The sequence below is a fragment of the Uloborus diversus genome, chromosome 1, assembly GCF_026930045.1.
Source record: "Uloborus diversus isolate 005 chromosome 1, Udiv.v.3.1, whole genome shotgun sequence".
NCBI lineage: Eukaryota > Metazoa > Arthropoda > Arachnida > Araneae > Uloboridae > Uloborus > Uloborus diversus.
The window spans coordinates 174,026,652-174,046,665 of record NC_072731.1 but is presented as its reverse complement, the minus strand read 5'-3'; the positions used below and the strand labels follow the sequence as shown (position 1 = coordinate 174,046,665).

The 20,014-nt window shown below is 31.2% G+C and overlaps 1 protein-coding gene across 1 annotated transcript in view; it reads right to left on the bottom strand.

The window, feature by feature from the left end:
* Nucleotides 1-20,014, bottom strand: part of LOC129217200 (metabotropic glutamate receptor 6-like) — an 81,123-nt gene that overhangs the window by 38,562 nt on the left and 22,547 nt on the right. Inside the window, exon 3 of the mRNA XM_054851470.1 lies at nucleotides 12,826-12,980. Within this exon, the coding sequence (XP_054707445.1) occupies nucleotides 12,826-12,980 (155 nt within the window). The remainder of the gene's footprint in view (nucleotides 1-12,825; nucleotides 12,981-20,014) is intronic.

The following is a 20,014-nucleotide window of genomic DNA, read 5'->3' as shown; positions in this document are numbered from 1 at the left end:
TTTATTTTTTTTTTTTTTGCAAGGGTTTACGAACTTTTGAAACACGTCTACATATCCATATTATGCCTTCGAATTAAGTTTTTTTATGACCAAGTGAGTATCTGCTGTATTTTATGGACGATAATGATGTTTCAAATTTAGAAAATTGTACTGAGCAGTCCATAGAAAGTGAAGACATTAAGTTGCGAGAAAGAGCTGCGAAATGCGCTTATCTTAACCCGATTGGTAGCTCATGGACCTGTCTTCGAAAGCAGCTGCAGGAAGACATAATCCTCTCAGGATATAAATGCCTCCTTAGGTTTGCTAAAGCAAAGCGGAGAAATGCAGAGCAAAAATTATTGATTGTACTTTATTAGCGGTTTTGCTTGTCATCATTATAAACGTATGTTTGAACGGTTAATAATTTCATCTGTGGGAACTAAATCTTCCTGGATTCTGGTCGTTTACCTTGGCAAACGTCAGCAGTAGAGAAAATTCTCACAATATATTTTAATTGCTTACAGGAAAAATGAAGAAAATGAAGAACTGTTGAGTGCTGCTTTTGTGTCATATTATGTTGCACTTGATGTCCTTTTTTTTTGCTTGTTTGGGTGTTTTACGTACACTAATTACAAATTCACGTATGCATGCTTTGTTTCAACCAATTTGATGTTATATGGTTATGTATTTTAATAAATGGGTGTACGATTAGATTTAAAAAAAAACTCTTATATTCGTAAATAATAACGTAAAATTCAAATAAAAAACAGAAAAATGTGAGGCAAATGATGATCACAAAAGCAGCATTTTTTTCCCCTTTATTGCTTTTGTCAAATCTGTATTTCGGCTACTTGCTATCCTGAAGCACTATTCTCTTATTTTCTTTAGGTCTCTCTTTTTTTTTTTTTGGAAATTGTCTCTCGTTTCGTAACGTGTTTTTTTTTTCTTTCGTTTCACATAGTTCTGAGAAAATCTCAGAAACATTTTTAAACGAGGAACGATTGGAGAACTACCAGATGCTAAACTACAAAGTTGCATTTTTTGAGCATCTTTGTATAAATACGAAGAGAGAAAATATTTTTTCTGTTTCTGTTTATAACTGTAAATTATTTTCAAAAAAAAAAAATGTTTTAGTTATGCTTTTAGCAAATAGATCGTTTATTTCTGTACAGTCGATAAATCAATAACGTGATAAAATCAACTTTATTAAAACACAAAAAGGACATACAATACATATGCTTGTTACAAGAGCGCATCGTACATCATTTTCAATGCCGAAAGAATATGTGTTTGAAACATTAAATGAAAGATACAAAAAACAAAATAAAATAATAATTTCTATAACAATTGCCTAGTGATCAGATAAGTCTGACTGCAATGGTAAGTTCCCAGGTTCGAATCCCGGTTCGGGCATGGATGTACTTTCTCTCTCCTGCCCTTTTCCGTTCTTCGTGTGAATCTGTTATTTTGCTGTGAATGTGTGTTTGCCTACCCTATGTACCCTACCCATGGCATGTGTGTGCTATGGAAGTCGGACTTCGCACATATTACGGCACAGATGGAAAAGTCAAGCAGCGCAAACCAAATTGCCAGTTTTGCTGGCACGAGAAAACAACAACTACAGCAAAAAAAAAGAAATTTACAAATCCTATTAACCTGAAACCCGATAAAGTCAACATAAATTGAGAAAAATAATTGCTTGTCGCACATCATTTAAAACAAAAAAAGAAAGTCAAATCTTTCTACAGAAAAAATATATGATAAACAAAACTGCATTAAGGCGTGAAATTACAATAGATTATATGCTTCAGTACTTCCATAAAGCTCTTTTTAGCCTAATTTCCCAGTGAAAGTCAGAGCAAGAAGAAAAAACCGTGAAAGAAGGCTTAATGCAACTTTAAAATATCGCGAAAAACAAAAAAACAAAAAAAAAAAAAAAGAAGTCAAAAATGAATAAAATAATTAAATAAATATTGAAAAATTAAAAATTGGAAAGTAGGGTATTGAGATGGGGAAAAATGTGGGTCGGTCTGCTCGTGTGTTGATCTGTCTGTCTTTCTCCCCCCTCTCCTAATAACTTCTGCGTGAAAAGTCAAATTCGAACATTTTTTTTTTGTTGGAAAGATCTCGACAATGATTTGAACAATTTTTCTTTCAATTTTGAACAGTTCAAAAAATCAAATCCCTTAATATTAGTGCCTACGGGAAAACGGAAAACTGGAAATCAATATAGATTACGAACTTAAGGCGGATTTTCTTCACACAAATTTTGTTGTAAATATCTTTCGACGAACAACTCTTGACTCTGTTTCCGAGAGCTTTGGGGAACCTGACTCCAACTCCGACTCCTGTGCCTAAAAATTAGTCGATCTCTGACTCCCCGACTTCGACTCTGAATTCGTAGCTTTGGCAAAAATAGATACATGGAAGAAAAAACGCTGACTCTGACTCTCAAACATTTTACTCCGACTCCGACTCCTTTACCTGAAATAAGCCCAACTCCGACCCAACAAACATTGGCACAGTTGCGGACTTTAAGGAAAAATGTTCGATTCCAACTCCAAGCCTTTGAATTAAAAACCTTCGATCTCCCGAAGCTGACTCTTTTGTCCCAAAATGAGATTGACTCCAACTCCTACCCCGCAGCCTTGGTTTTTACATTGAAATAATTATTGTTGAGATGATTTGTCTTTATTTTCAGTCTAAAGTTTTAGTTTATGTATTCAGTATTTGGCGGAGAAATTCGGGGAGTCTTTTATTCATTTATTTATTTATTTTTATTATTTTTTTCTCATAATAAAAATTTTTTCTTTAAGTTGACATTTTGTTGTTTTTTTAATTTATTTTGAAAGTATATTAATTATTTTTTGGCCACAGGGGAAAACCAAACGTTTTAATATGATGTAGCTATTTTAATGAACTTATTAAATTTAATTCTTTGTTTTTTTTTTAAAGCGGTTAAAGATTTTTTAATGGAAAAAGTACATTAGCTGCTTTGTTTAAAAAGTTCTGCTATTTTATTTGTTCATTTATTTATTTATTTATTTATTTTTACGCATCTATTTCTTCAGATGAGTTAGGCATATTTTCTTCCTTGATATCAGCCTTAAATATTAAACAATTTTGTTTGAACTAATTTGCGATTATCTCTATTTTTGAGAATATTGATCAGATTCTTGAAAGTCGATATTGGAATACGGGAAAGTAGGCTCTTTTAGTTCTGGACGGAACTTTTTGTTTCAATTCCATTTTTGCTTCATTTTCTTACAGTTGTGATGCCAATATGATTGGTGCATTACAAAGAAAATCTTTGTAACATCGAAAAACCTGTACAGTTTTGTTGTTTTTTTAATTTGAGTATGAAAAAAATTGATTATAATATTTAATTTTCCTATTTTTAAATTTAATGACATTGTTGTTATCTTTAAAATTAAAGCCCAAACAGTGATAAAGTAAGATTGCTAATATGTAACATTTATGCTGACAACAATACTTAGGATCATTTATATTTTTACCATGGCAGAGGTAGTAGTCTTAAGTAATTATTTAAACATACCGAAAAAATAAGTACGCTTGGTGGCAATATTAACTGTTGCAATCTTCAGGTTAGAAAAACAATGGGGATTATTTCTTTAAAAGAACTTTCAGTAAGATTAGAACAGTTTTTAACTGGCAAATTAGAAAATGAGGACTTTTTAATTGAAAAATCAATAAAACATGGAGTGGAAACTTGTTTAAAAAAGAAAATATTTTGAGCAATAAATGAAAAGGAAATACGAATATAAAACAAGTTCAAATATTTGTCAATTTCTTTATTGAAAATGAAAATTTAATCTGCATCTTAAGAAAGCGATTTTTGAATGAATAGCGAAAATAGAGTCAATAATTGAAATTACCTATTCAATTTCAAATAAGCTGACGTCAGATAAGAAGATAAAAGCTTATGAACATAAACCTTTTCAATTCACTTCCGAAGAATGTACACATAAACGCTTTATTTGTCTATTGTTATTCGCAAACATTTCTAAAGTCATTCATATCATAATATTTTCAAGAAGAATTTTCGGAGGAAAAAATCTATTTACAGCCATTTTCTCTTATTCTAAAGCTATGGAGGACGCTTTGCTACAGTTACGCCAAGCAATATCTTTTCAAAAAATCGAACATCTTATTAAAAGAATAATTAAATTATTTCCATTCCTTGTATCTGAATTCTTTGACGGTATTATTATTATTATTATGCATTCAAAGGACATAATTAAATGAAACTGACCTGAATGACTTGAAAGCATGTAATTTGGTTCAAAATAGGAATGTTTTCTTATTTGATTAGCATGATAAACGAAACAGTCCAGTAATTGGTTTTATTTCCCAGAGAATAATAATATGCAGTCCAATTCATTTTCTCAACTGTACAAAGCAGTGCAGCAGTATGAAGTAGTTTTTCTTTTTACGGGCGAAATCAGTAAAACATGCCTTAATCTTATTCCTTTTAAGATATCTGAGAGTAATATATTCATAGCTTTAAGATGTTTATTACCACGTTAATTTAATGATAAAGGAGATATACGTAATTGTCATAACACAGTTCACTTCATTTTATTTTATTTTTAGTCCCATATGCTCTTCCATTTTTGTTTGATGAAACAATTTATCCGTTTAATGTTACAGAAAACTTCTTACTATGCTACCTTGCTTTTGAAAGCTCTCTCTATAACTTGCTGTGTCAACCAACGTCTAACAGCTGATGGAAACTTTGAAGAGAGTTCAAACGGAATCAATAAACACTAATGTTTTGATTGATTACCTGATATCTTTACGTTTTTACTTGTAATATCAACTATTTAACAATTTTCTTTCTATCATTTTTATTTTCAGAATTTATTTCTTTTTCTCGAAAAGTTCATTTTAACTGCAGTTGTTATACACTCACGGACCAATTAATTAGAAAACTTTGAGATTTGCATTTAAATGAGTGCACCGTGCAAAAGCCTAAGGGAGTTTAAAATCATTATTTTTTTTCATAGCAGCGCAGATTTGTAATGAATACCAGACAAAACCATCATACCAATGACCATCGTTTCTGGGTTTGAGGGGGTTTATTTGTGTCTTTTGGAGACTTGAAGAACATTCAAAATATCAAAGTTGAAAACAAGTTAGAGTCACTATCCTCTAACACTATGTGTGTGTCATTTTCCCCCTATATAGGTCTGCCGCAACCCTTGCAAGTATTGGCTTTTGGGTGTGAGCTTTGACTTTATTGTCATTCTAAGACATTTAGACATCAGATGTAAAACATTTGGTCCAACTTTTGAAAGAAGTTTCGTCACTTAAATTTTGACTAAAATTAGTATCGTATTTACAGGTTTGGGGGCCTGTCGCAATCCATTTTTGGGAGCCCTTCATCTGTCCCAAAACAACACATTTAGCATATTCGTTTCTGAATCTTCTTCCGGGTGTCAGGGATCTTGGGGTCCCCTCGTAGCAGTGACATTTGCGACATGGTAAATTCTTCCCGACAAGAACTGCTTGCTTATCTCTCCTTCTCTCCTTTTAGATTAACTTATCCATTTTGCTCATTAATATTAAACCTTTTGAGAGTACGCACTTGTGACTAAAATACGGCTTTATGCTGCTAAATTCAACGTAAAGCCTGGGGCAATTGTATAGAAGATTACAAAACAACAACAAAAAAAAGCTTGCAAATATTTTAGTTTGATAAGCCCTATTGTTCGGAAAAAGGTGACTATTTTAAACATAAACTGATAATATCTCATCCTGATCTTTTTTTTTTCTCATTAAATGCTAATCGAGTTAACTTTCGCATGTACCAGTAATAGTCAAACTGGATCTCATCAATAGTTACAGCGCATAATTGCGGCTAAAGCATTGAATGTATTTTAAATATTTGGTGACATGCATGTGTTCCACCTCCAGGCGTGCACGAAGTAAGTGTAAAATAACGAAATAACAACAAATTGAAAATATTTCAACAAGACATGCAAGAACTTAAAGAAGTAGTAGACATGTAAAACCGACAAAGGTTCGACAACACGATTTGAAAACGAGGTTGGGATGTAGGATTTTGAAGAGCGGCGGAGTTGGTTGTTTGCACAAGTTGGCATTAGTATTGTCTTTTTTACACTTTCTAAACAATTAAACTTTCAATGTTAACTCGTGCGCTACCGACCTCTTCAGAAACTAATTCTATAGATTTTATTAATTAAGGTGTTACGAAAAACTTTAATAGAAATATTTGAATTCCTTGAAATCAAACGATTAACGTAGAATTGAAAGGAAAGTCGTTTGTCAAAAATGTACTTCAAAGGCATTCCGCAGGAATCCAAGCTCTCTTCTCTTTTAGCCAACCAACTTACACCAATTTGAAAAAAAAAATCACCTTTTCCATTCCTAGGGCTTTCAGATACGTTGATGACCTCATCATTTTCAATTATCACAAATTTTTAAATGATTCCAAAAATATCCTTCCTTCTGAATTAGAAATTATTCAAACCAACGATAATATCAAACAATCTGATTTCCTTGATCTTAATATTTCTCTTTTAGACAATTCGTTCATATTGATCTTTTTGACAAACGACTTTCCTTTCAATTCCATGTTAATCGTTTAATTTCATGGAATTCAAATATTAATATTTAAAGTTTTTCGTAACATCTTAATTAATGAAATCAATAGAATTAAAACTATCTGCAACATAAATGATTTTGTCTTTAAAACTCTTAATTTATTGAAAAGTACTTTAGACTATAATAAAGTTCCCCAATCTTTTTATTTAAGCTACATTAGAAAAGTAAGGAATTGCCCAGCAGAGTGAAGTATAGCGCAATTGTGTTATTGCAGTAAGGCCACCTAAGCTATGAAGGTCTGTTGGGATCTATCCTGAAAATTTCTGATGTAATTTCCAATCCAGTTTTTATTTTTAACCGACTTCAAAAAGGAGGCGGTTATCAGTTCATACCGTATGTATGTTTTTTTTTTTGTTTGTCCACTCATAGCGTCCCACCTAGTGAACCAATTTTGATGATTCTTTTTTTAATGGATAGAGGATGGCTCAACTTAGGTCCCATTACTTTGTTTGACCATATTTGTTCTTTAGAAAAAAAGTTATGGGCAAAAAACAGTAAATTTCCCTATTAAATGATTAAAATGATATTGTAGCGAAGTTCGCACTTTTCATCCGTGGATAACGGTGGCTCAGTGGTAGAATTCTCGTCTCCCGCACGAGTGACTCGGGTTCAAATCCCGGCTAGGACAAAGTGAATTTTACTAAAATTTCGTTTCTACTGTTTCCCGTATTTTCTCGAATGTTCTATTAATTTCTGTATCTTTTCAAGTCTGGAAAGTTCCGGCACTTTTCAAGTTGTATATAAGGAGATGTAACGTTCATTCGTGGTTCTGAATAAAGATCTCGAGTTGAGACTAACGAGTATTCGCTTAATTTGGCTTTCACATTGTCTTTGCTATCTTCATCTACGCGACAATATGAAACTCATTGTTATAAAAGTTTGGTGCCATATAACTGTAACATTAATAGTAATTGTAATGATAATTTTGAATAAAGGCTTTTCTAAAGCAATACAGTGATATAGAGCCGCACTTCTTACTAGGTAACTTCTTACTTTTACTGAAATATCTACATTTACACTAAAAAGAATGAAATAAAAAAATTTTGAAAAAAAAAATAGAACCGACTTCAAAATTGCTCTAAAAAGTCAAAAATAATTTTATTCTTTAAACACCGTCGATAATACTTTTAAACATAATTTTTGAAGTTGGCGCAAAAACAAAAAGTAAAATCCATTGTAACCATGCTTTGTTCATATTTTTATCAAAAAATCATCCAAACTTAGGAACGGAACATTTATATCGTTACTCAAATATGCTGTCATCAATGCGTAATGCATGTGGTAGTCAAGAAACTAGACGTGGTTAAATTTATACTTGTAGTTGAGTTATGGTTGTGAATGATTTTATCGATCGTTTTTGCGCCAACTTCAAAAATTATGTTTAAAAGTATTATCGATGGTGTTTAAAGAATAAAATTATTTTTCACTTTTTAGAGCAATTTTGAAGTCGGTTCTATTTTTTTTTTTTTCAAAATTTTTTTAGTATCATTTTTTATTATCATTTTTATTTCCTCTCCAGGGTTTTTTTCAACTCTGGGTTTTTTTAAACTCCAGGTTTTTTCAACTCCGTTTTTTTACAAATCCAGGTTCCTGCTGCTGCCGTGTCTTAACTGCATGTTTGCCTGGCACGTGCATATCATTTCTTTTTCAAGGTCTACATTCTGATGGTCTCTTTCTTTTGATGGTTCACCTGAAAACGTTTTCGTTCATTATTTTTCAGGTATGTTTTCTTGTTCAATTTTCCTCCAAGGCTTTCGGGAAGGGTACATATAGTTTGCTCAAGGGAAAAACACGTGCTTTCTACGCCCAAACCGCAAATAAACATTGTTTGCCCTTCAGATATATTTATAGTTATCCCGAAAGCTAAGCGATTCAGAAAATGAAGCCTTCTAAATGGTAGAAGATATTCCAACAATATTAATGGAATATATGGCAGCAGGATGATTTCTCCATTAAACTTTCCGTCAAAATTGCTGCTTCGAGAGCATTTCCGGTGATCTTCTTTATAACTATACGTGTAACATTGCAAAATCTTGGTGGGTTTTAATAATGGAGAAGAATAATTGGGGAACCAATTTTTAAACATAGATTGCGTGGTGTTATTCCTGGTATACCCAGAGAATTTATAATTCAGTTGGAAATTTTACAGATTTGTTTTTATCAACAGTTGTATCGATTGACTTAAAAGACTTCAAAGCACCCGGCCACAACTGTTGTATCTAAAAGTTAATTGCATCCGCATCAACGTTTCTTGCCGCCAAAACAGCATGAATACTGAAACAATGATGATAAAAAAAATATATAAATAAACCGGGAATTCACTCTCAATTAGTTCACTTTTCGTCTCCACGGCAGTGTAAAAATTGTCCGACAATTTATAGTGTTGTGTATTTTGATATATTTTAATTTCACGGTTTCCAATATAAAGCAATTGCTTAGAAAATACTTGTGCGAAGGGATCATTTTGCATTTGTACTCACATGTTCATGGTCAATCGCAGTATCTTGACATTTCGTCATAAGAACGACTGTTTTAAATATGCGTTGATTTCATAGGAATAACTGCTAATGTCTGCGGGAAGTCCCCAGACAGTACCATTGAAAAGTTTATACTTGCCTTTCAAATCTTGCATACTCCTATGATGTGCTTCGAATGAATGCTTTTGCTCATGAGCTATAGTACATTTATACCAAATTGTAATTGCACTCTTTTGAAACACCACAGCCATTCTGTGTTTTTTTTTCCAACGCATTGTGATTTGTTAGTTTTCAATGTCAAAGCTGAATGTGCTGTTTGTTCACCATCTAAAAAAGAAGTAGCAATGCCTGACGATGCAGTTGCCACTGCAATTTTCTGTTGCGACCGTATCTTTGCAAGGATTAATGATATCAAAAATGTCTCCAAAAAAAAGAAACTTTTTCCGCTGAAATTCAGTAACCTGTCAGAAATTTTCGTGGAATCCGTTCAAAGAATTCAGTAGTCTTCTCAGTTAAAGCCAGTCATGACTCTGCCCCCTTCAGAGAAGACTAACGTAGGTTAAATGGCTTGGGACCTTCCTGTTTTTCCAAGAAAGCTCCTAAAGCATTAATGCAATCATTGCCAAAACTAAGACCGACTTGCAAGCGAGTAGCTCGAATCTAACTAGTCTGCAATTCTTGCAAAGCTATGGAATCCAGAAATTTTTGTTCGCTCTCATTGGGAGCTTAGTCTATCGGGGGGGGGGGGCGTAATCGAGCTGAAACCGATATACTTATCAAATACGCTCAGTTAGTCTTTACAGTGGTGCCGAAAAATATTTTTCGTAACAGTGATAAGTATACATTTCAGGAAACATTTTAACAAAGATATTAGATTTTCTCAGAAAGTGGATAAAGACCTGTAAAATCCCAAAACGTTCTACGGACATAATCAGTAACGTTTAGGATTTTTTTTAATGCAGATATCAAACGATGTTAGAGTTGTACACTGTTAAAAATGGGTATTCAAAAATAATGAAAATTTACTCATTTTTAAATACTTTCATTACTTAATATAGCTCCGAATCAATAAGGTTCAATTTTGAGAAACACATGTACTCATTTCATGACTCGTATTTCTCGTATGTTTGTATTTGATGCCACATTTACTCATTTTTGAATCAATTGTATTCAAAAAAAAAAAGTACATTCAGAGTTTCATTTTTGAATACATTTTTTTTAACAGTGTATTGATTGATTAAGTTACACCGTCATCATTTGGGAATTTTTAGAACTAAACAAAAAATACAAACAATTACTGTACAATTAATATTTAATTTGCAATAACAAATGATGAAAAGTATCCAAAAAGTATCCAATGATAAAATTTTCATTCATAAATTCAAGTTTTGAATGAATATGGGGCTCTACTAAATTCGGGTTTGCCCTTGGTGGACATCAGCTTTGTCGGGCTTTTGTGATAACACAAGCTGATTTATATTTATAATTTTTTTAATGGAAATCACAGCAAAATATCGAAAAACACATGGGCCGGCAAAAGTTGTTTCAGATTGAATATAGATTTAGATAGAGGGAGAAATATACTTCAAATATTTTAGTAAGACGTTCCACCGCTAGTTATCAATTTTTGATGGTTAAACACGACAGTAAAAAAATACTTGATGGAAGAGATTCGAGTGGAATGGAATTAAAAATTAAATACAGTAGGAAAAAGGTTCCTGAAAAATAACATTTTAAACTAAAATGTTAACAAAAATTGTACTGAAATTGCAAACGTTTGCATTTTTAACATATTAAAATATTTGGATGAAAATTGAAAGTTTCTTTACAAACATCCTAAACAATTAAATGTTTCTGAAACAAATAGTGGGGGCAGGGTTTTTTGCAATAATGTTACTGAAAATAAACAAAAGATGCGCGTAGCCAAGAAAGGAGTAGAAAAGTAGTCCTTGTACCCAATCCATTTCTTTTACATCACCAAAGGTATCCAAGCGACAAACTAAAATTCCAAAATACCCTTTTCTTATGTGAATTCGAGACATGGACTGTCGCGAATCTTTTTTTTTTTCTACTTCGTTTTCACCCCTTTTTCGTATATCTCGTCAAGCAAGGTGATCTTTTAAACATAAATTGGTTCTCAACTTAGGAGTTTAGATTAGAAACAGTTTAATGCATGGTGTTACAGGTAATTAATGTATTTGTAACCAACAACTAATTTGTTAATGACACTACAATGTGTTAAAACATAATCAAGAGAGGAAGATTATAGATGGTTCAATAAAGACTCCAGTGAACTGTGTTGTAATAGATTTGTATCTCGGTAAATTAACTTGAAAGTGAAGTGATGCGGGAAAAATTAAGTAGAATTATTTAACGTGCAAAACACTGAATTTATAAAAGATTAATAATTTATTAGTCGTTCAACCAGTATCCCACGTAAGTTAAAATATGATTTTTTTACCACCGTCTTTTCTTAAAAAAATTTATTTTTCTCGTTGCTCTGAATTTAAATGGGAAATAATGGTGTTTTTGGGACATGCCACTTTTTTAACAATAAAGTTCAAAAAAGAATGTGTTTTGTTAAAAAACATTAGCATATTAAGGTTGTTTTAAGGTTAAAAACAAATTAACAAATTACTGATGTAAATAAACGAATAGATATAAAATAGGAAAATAATTGCATTGAAACGTAATTCTAGAGATAAAACTTATTAGTTTGGTTGGTTGATTCTGATAGGTTTTATGTCACAAAACCCTTAATAGACGACACTGCGCCACATCACATATTAGGTAAAATTACTGCACACTATTCTTCAATAGCTATGACGTGTCTGACAGCAGATTTCTTTGGATTTAGTATTTTTTAATCGACTTCAAAGGAGGTTATAAATTCGTCTGCGGTTTTTTATGTATGCTTTTCTGATTTTTTCAAATCGATTTGAAAAATATATTTTTTGTTTGAAAAGGTATACTTTTTCCAGATGGTCCCATTGTAATTTTGTCTGTAACCAGAGACAAATTTTTCGCATCAGTTTCATAAAATAAAAAGTGGAAATAATTTTTCGAGTTATTATCATGCATTTTTTAAACAGTGTGTTGCATAAAAATGAAATTCTGTCTTTTGAAATTCGTGTTATATCAAAACCGTGTAATATTAACTTCCAGTTTTGTATCGAATAATAACAGAAAAGTGTTACAATAATCACAAATTTTGTACTGCGTAATATTAAAACCGTGTTATTCAAGTACCGTGTTATACGAGGGACACTTTTTTTAAATGCATAATTAGTCAAAACAAAGCTTAAATATACAACTTTCATTTGTGCGTATAAAATATTTTGTAACAATAAAATTTCACACTATACACTAGCAACTAAATCAAGCATGAAATACAGTTGGCTCTATATATAACGACTTTAAAGAGACCACAAAAAATCGTCCTTAAGTAGAATGCGTCCTTAAATAAAATGCTTTTAAAACTAGTGGAGTTTCCGGGACCGTGAAAATTCCTCTTTAAATAGAGAAAGTTGTTAAATAGAGTGAGTGTCGTTAAAGATAGAGAAAACTATACATTGCTATTCATCTAAAACAATAAATGTAAAAATACCAGCATTGCTTTTGTAGTTTTTAACCAATCACAAAACTCAGCTTCAAGAGAAACATTTATTTTAAGTTTGCGAACAGATTTTAAAAGACTTGGTTTAATTTAAGAAATGCTTACTTGGGGTATTTTGAAAAGACGAAGAAGGTTTGCCACTTGGATTGACGTCACACTCGAAGCCGCACCAAGAACTCCAGATATTCTCTTGTGTCTAATGGTTGGAGATGACCCATCTGGACATCGATATGTACCATCATCGATATTGCTAATAGAACCTGTAAACAAATATTCATAATTAATGTCCAAACACAAATATTAAAAAAAAATATTTTTTTATTACAAATGTTTCTACTGGTTTGAAAAGACATTTTAATATTTTTCTCAAAATTCAAGTCTGATAGCAAAAATACAATGTGTGAAAGTGTAATGAATTAGTTGCATTTTGAGTAAGTCATATTTTGTCACTCGTTATATATTATGATCTTCGATCTGTCATGAGATTTAATTCCAAGGAATTTGTGGAAGACATTGATGCTAACGTATAGCAATCTAAGTGTTGAATTCAGTCAACCTGAATGCCTCAGTGACGTTTATGCATCCCATCGTCAATGGTGAAATATGTCGTGAAGTATTGATTTAATATAACTCCGCTCGTCAATTTCGTTAACTATTTGGAAATATTGAAAATAGTTTTATTAGGTCCATTAGCACAATAAAACTACCGTTTATATTGTCTTAATATTTCTGCTTTGTAAAGAATTTACTGATGATTTTACCAAGGTATAGTATTGGTTTCAAATTCAATGGCGAAATATGTTTTTAACTAAGACTTTTTTAAATTACCGACAAAAAGTCGTTCTCAATGCCAAATACCAATGCATTTTTGTTGCTTGTCTAACAGAAAACATATTTGTCCCAGAAAACATTAGCATTTTATTTTTTGTGAGGATTGCGTTTTGAAATTGGAGGGTTCGGGGCAATAATGTGATGTGCCACATAATAAGAATTTTTCAGTAGCCCAACTTCCAACTTATAAACTTATTTGTAGAATTATTCAAAGGTATTATACATTCTATATTCTGAAAAAAAAACATACATATTTTTTTATTAAAACGACATAATCCATTGTCATGTTTATTTCAGTTTTAGTTAAGAGAAACGAAAATTTTGATCGAAACGTAACTCCTTGTGGCTTGTCACTTTTCTGCCCCGAGTCTTTCAATTCTGCAGGGTGGTCCGTTTTAACCTGCAAGACCTCTTGTTTCGGCACCGTTAGTCCTAGATGTATACTTCCAATTGCAAAAATGTTCAGAATCAGATGCAGAGTTAAGATATTGAAAGTTTGAAGTAAAAATAAAAATGAATTAAAAAATACAAAATTTAACTTTTTATACGGGCCCTAGGTCCCCTAACTAATGTTTAGAGAAATGATCTCCGTTAAAAACTATTACTGACACAAAAAACTTGACATTTGTGCGACCAAAACTCAAGGAGATATTCCAGTTCAAAGTTTTAAGGGACTATGCAGAAGACGAGATTTGAACTTATCGCCCATTCAGAAAAATGACAGGTCGTCAAAGTAGGAAAAACAAAGTATTTATATTTTTCTTCGCTTATCAAAAATAAATGTAAACGTTATGCCGTGGTTCACAAAAACACACTACAAAACCTCGAACAATTTGAAAACCACACTGTATGCACACATATAATTTTAAACACTTTTTAACTGCTATATTTTCCCCAAAATGTGTTATTGACGGCGAGTGAAAAGTTATGTAAGTCACAAAACGCTGCGTTTCATATCTTTCATTTTTTTTTTTAATGTTTGAACTGATTTCCAAAGGAGATTATTTCCCTGAATATAAGTTAGGGGACCTGGGCCCGCACAAAAAGTTAAATTTTGTATTTTTTGGCTAACTTTTATTTTTATTTCAAACTTTCAATATCATAACTCTGCATCTGATTTTGAACATTTTTGCAAGTGGAAGTATACATCTAACTAACGGTTGTGAAAATAAAGGTCTTGCAGGTTAAAACGGAACACCCTGTATATTTGAAATGGCAAAAAATACTTGGCACTTAATTTTTCGAAAATGTTTAATGTTTACATGGGTTTCCTTAATATACTAAATCATCTAAGAATATGAATTAGGGCTATTCAGGCTTACACGTACATTCAGACCCACTCAATTAAACGCTCCAGTTATCATTTTTCATAACTTAACTTCCGCAGTGAGCTGGTGGGAATTTTTTTATTGCCAGTGATGTGCAAAAGCGTTACTAGAATTGTGAACAGAATTTTTCTACCGATGTAGTCACTACTTAAAAGAACTTTTATCCAAGCAATTATTAATGCAATATTCTGTTAATCTATCTGATTAAAGAAAAATTGAACTTCAAAAGATAAGATGTTAACGTTGATTGAAGATGGCTGTCTGAACACTAGGAACTTGAAGAAAAAAAAATATGTGCCCCTCCTGATTATGGGTTATGTGCCCATTAATGATCAGAGAAGGGTAGGAGGAATTATCTTTCAATTTTCATCAATATGGCATTAAAAAAAAAATTCTAGGTGGGCTGGGGTACATCCACTTACTGTACATACACTTTATTAAAGTGCTTAAAACAACTTTTATAACATTTAATTCTTGCTTACAATTATTATATTGCTTGTAATATATATTTGTGACATTTATCAAAAATGTTTCGCATGTTTGGCAAGTAATGATTTGGAATTTTAAAAATTGAGCAAATTTTTAAAAGATTTATTCTGACAGTTTAACTCCAAGTAGAATTTTGAACAAACATTCTACTTAGTACACAATGAAGGAGAACATGGGTGTTTTGCTAAAATTGTATCAGTCTCTATTACACACAAATACTTTACTGTACTCCTACTAGGATTTTTCACTAACATCTAAATTAACACACATCTGACTTAGATCATGGGTATCCTACTACATTTGTATCAGGCTCTTTCGCACGTACTTAACAGTACTCCAACTAAGAACTTTTTTTATGTATTATTTTTTTCGATGTATAACTGGGGGAAAAATTAAGTGTGTTAAGTTTTTGCCCCCAACTTAAAACTATATTTGCGAGCTCATGTACCATTTCTAAAAACGAAAACATACGTAATTCAACAAAAAGAAAAAAAAAGTCTGTATACAGCCGATTTTAAACATAGACGCTGTAGTTTTAATCTTTAAATATTTCTCTTACTGGATGTGCAGAATGTTTGGAGTAATACTATGTATATTTTAATGCGTTAAATGCAATGTACATTTTACTCTTCATATGGACTAATGCAGAACATGGCGATGTAGAAAGCTCTTCTTGTGTGTTCTGCTTTTAGATGTAAATAAATTACATCGCAAGTCAAATCCCTCAAGTGATGTACTGTTTGAAGAAGTACGCTTAACGAAAGAGCAGTGAATCTTTCTAGCAACTATTCCTCAAACCTAAGAATTTTATTCAAGGGGACAGCACAGCAAAAAAAAGGAGGTTGAGAGAAAGAACTGAAATAAAGTTATGCTTTTTTGCATGTATTTTTAAATAGTAATTTTGCAAAATGTCTTTTGAAAACAATTAGAGGCTGCAAACCTTATTCATTTAGGTATGTTTTTTATTTTGGTGTTAGCTGGGGTAAGTAAATCACCTTTTAACAGCAAATCGTTTTTGAAGCCTTATACAAAAGCATTGGGTAAAAAAAAAACTTAATGAGTTATTTTAACTTGAACTTTATCAATAAACTAAAGTTTATAATTATTTTATAAAATAATTCTTCAATTATTCATAACGATTTTATTTAAAAAAAAATAAAATGAGTGGGCCACTTACCCATAAAAAAGGCGAATTTACATGCTTGATAAAGTATGTAAATTCTTAGTATAAAATATATTTTTCTTAAATACATCCATTTATGACATATCTACAGTCGTTAAAAACTATAATAGCTGCGTCGCTCGGCTTTGCACGGTCCACCTCGAAAATAAAAGCTACGACAAGTGACGCGTGATAGCGGAAAAATAATCAAAAAGGAAACAATTTAAATCCCTCGATTGTAGCGAAGCGTTCATATTCTTGGAAAAAAAGGGGCAATAGACCTTTCTCCTCAATGATTTTCTTCACGTTGCAAATTTTGATTAAAGCATTGTTGCGGAAAGTTGAGATGAAGCACTGAATAATAATTTGAATTTAGGAAAGCCTTCGAAAAGTAGTGATTTTATGTTGAAATCTAAGTATCATAATTGATAGTTTTTAATTGATATATCCTCTAATTGTTATGGGAGGATTATATTAAATAGCCAAACATAAAAACGGGAAAATTACGAATCTATCGATACCTGGTTCGATGGTTAGTTCACTGGTATTCGGGAAAAGTAACTCGAACATAGATCATAGCTACATACGTACATACATAGCTACATACGCTCAGTTTTTAATTATATAAGATGATGTGCCAATTATAAAAATAGTAATTACATTTGTTAAATTTATTGAAAATTCACAGATACATATTTGATTTTTACGTGTAAAGATGTGCTGAATAAGCGTATTTCAGTTGATGAAGGTGAATTTTGATAAACTAGAATACATTAAAGATTTTAAAAAACTAAAAATAATAAATGGCAGCGTCCATTTGAAGTTGGCTTAGGGAGGACCAGTAACACTTTACTTCTAGTAACATTTCAAACACAATCTACATCAGGCTAATAAAAGTTCTTTATTTCCATTATTTCCTTCAATGCAAGATGTATATTTTTCATATGCATCATCAACTTCCTAACCAAAAGCTACATATTTTTTATGTTTTTCTTAATCACATTAATGTATACATCGAGCTTGGTCCAGAAAGACAAGCAAAGATAGAATTTAATAATGCTATGGAGGATGAATTTTATAAATATGATTAGTTTTGTACGCATGTGAAACTTTTCCATCTTTTTGTTTGTTAGATTTAATTCTCAATTCATGTTTTTTCACCAGAATTTATTATCTAATAAAAACAGGACGAGAAAAAGAGGAAAATGTAAGAAATATATTTTTTAAGGTATTGATTTCATGCGTACAAAATTTCACTAATCATTTTTGTCACTTTGGTGTATTGATTTCAATCATGAGAAATCAGTTTAAATTAAATCCGTTTTACTTGATTTACATTTTATCACTCTAAACTAGACTTTTAGGTTATTGACTACAAAAAAGGCATATATATCCAGGTTTTTTTCTTTTTTTTTCAATATTTATATTTTTTCAGTTGACAAATAAAACTTAACTTGAGGAGAAATAATGATTTTTTGCAAACTTGCGAACCAAGCCGTTGTTTAATCACCTTTCACATTCCGGTACAAAGGCAGTTTATTTCTTAAGCTGACGTTGTGTTAGTGTCTTAGTTTCTTTCTACAAACTATAGCACTATTTTATTTCGGTAGTTAAGGTCATGATACTTTTTTTAAGTTTTAAGTAAAACAATTGCCAAGTTCAAACAATGCGTAGATTTTCATTGACTTAAAAGAAAAAAAAATCTTGCGGTATGTTAGCACCTGCAAAGGCAACTGGTATTATCTTTTTCCCCAATACTGATGATAGTTTCTTCTACTATTTCTTCTATTTATCTCCAAAATTTTAGTTTTGGCGTTTGTATTTCTTTGCTCCTTGGCGCTTCGATTCAACTAAATCTGCATTCAAGCCTATTCCAGTTCGAAATCAACAAAAGCCGCATTAATCAATTAAAGTTATTTAGAATTTTTATCTAACATTTATCATCAGTATAACGAGATTGCTTAATTTGAAAAAAATCTTAACGAAGGGAATAATGGTACGACATTCTCAAAAGCTTGTGGGAATCATAATAAAACTCCTATCAATTATGTGAAATATGTATAAATAGCAAGTAGTTTACTCGCAATTTAGCAATAAGGAACCATTATTCATTTCTTATTTTCATCACAAAATATTTTCGATGATCATCAGATGTTTGACATTGTTCTTAAAACAAAAAGAAAGTCTTTGGTGGACATTTTTGTCAGAAGTTTGGAAATCTATTGGGAATTTTGATTGGTAGAAAACGAACATGCCTCAGAGGAATTCCCTATCCTACATTTGCGGAAAGGCGTGAATAAGAAGCCTAATAAATGCTCTGAAATAAATGATCTATGGGAAGAAGGTTTTTTCTTTTCGGAGATGATTTATTGGCAAACACAGTTACTAGGAAAACTTTATGATGAAATTTCTTTAAAGATATTGTTTTGAAATATAAACTTAACTATTTAGTACGATTTTTAATAATTGAGCAAAGCTTTTTAGTAATTTCTAACTAAATATTAAAGTAGTTCATTGTTTTGTGCGCATAGATAAACATAAAATATGTTTTGGTTCACGTGAAAAAAGTTTTCTATTTGCATTTAAATAATATTAAAACTTAACGAGGAGGCAGAAGCACCAAATACACAAAAACTGAATTTTCATTTCTGAACTAACTTTACTTGAAATAAAACGACGATTTCGTGTTACCCAAAAAATGTGCCAACAATTTTTTTACTATTTTGTACTTAAGATGTGTATTATTTTTCTTGGTGACTGGATTGATTTCAAACTATTTGTATTTACTAAACGATATTAAATTTCTTGCAACAAATGTTCTCACTTATCTAAAGATAGCTCAGATCCGTATATGACTCATCAGGTTTTGCAAAGAAGGAGCAGATGATTTAATTAAACACCAAAAGAAAATATCAGAAAATAAAAATTTATACAGAATAAAAAAGGAAAGGTGATATTGACTAATATTAAACTTTATATAGATGAAGAACAATCATAGCAGTCATCGCAAAGCAATAAATACTAGTTATACTGTAAAAAAAAATATCTAAACTAATATAACGACTTTAGAAAATAAATGTAAAATTGTTCCAAGTAGAGAAAATTGCCCACAGTCTGCATTTGGCAATTTACTTTCATTTTTAAACTTGTTTTCTCTTAAATATAGCAAAAGCTTATTTTATCGCTGATATGATTAAATTTAAATAATGATTAAGTTATATTAACTCTTAAAAAATTGTAACTGCTTCAACCATATTTTTGGGTATCCTATGTTTATGTTGCATATAGTATATTTTTGTACTCTTACTTTTTAGTCTTTCCCAAGAAGAAAAGGGGCACTTTATTTCTATTTACGCATTTTTTTTTTTTTTGTAATTTACCTGTATTTACTCAGATATTTAAATAATATTTGTAATCTTCTTCTGTTTATAACTTATTTGACATTATACAAATAGAAGAACGGTATATTACTTACTTCCGTTGA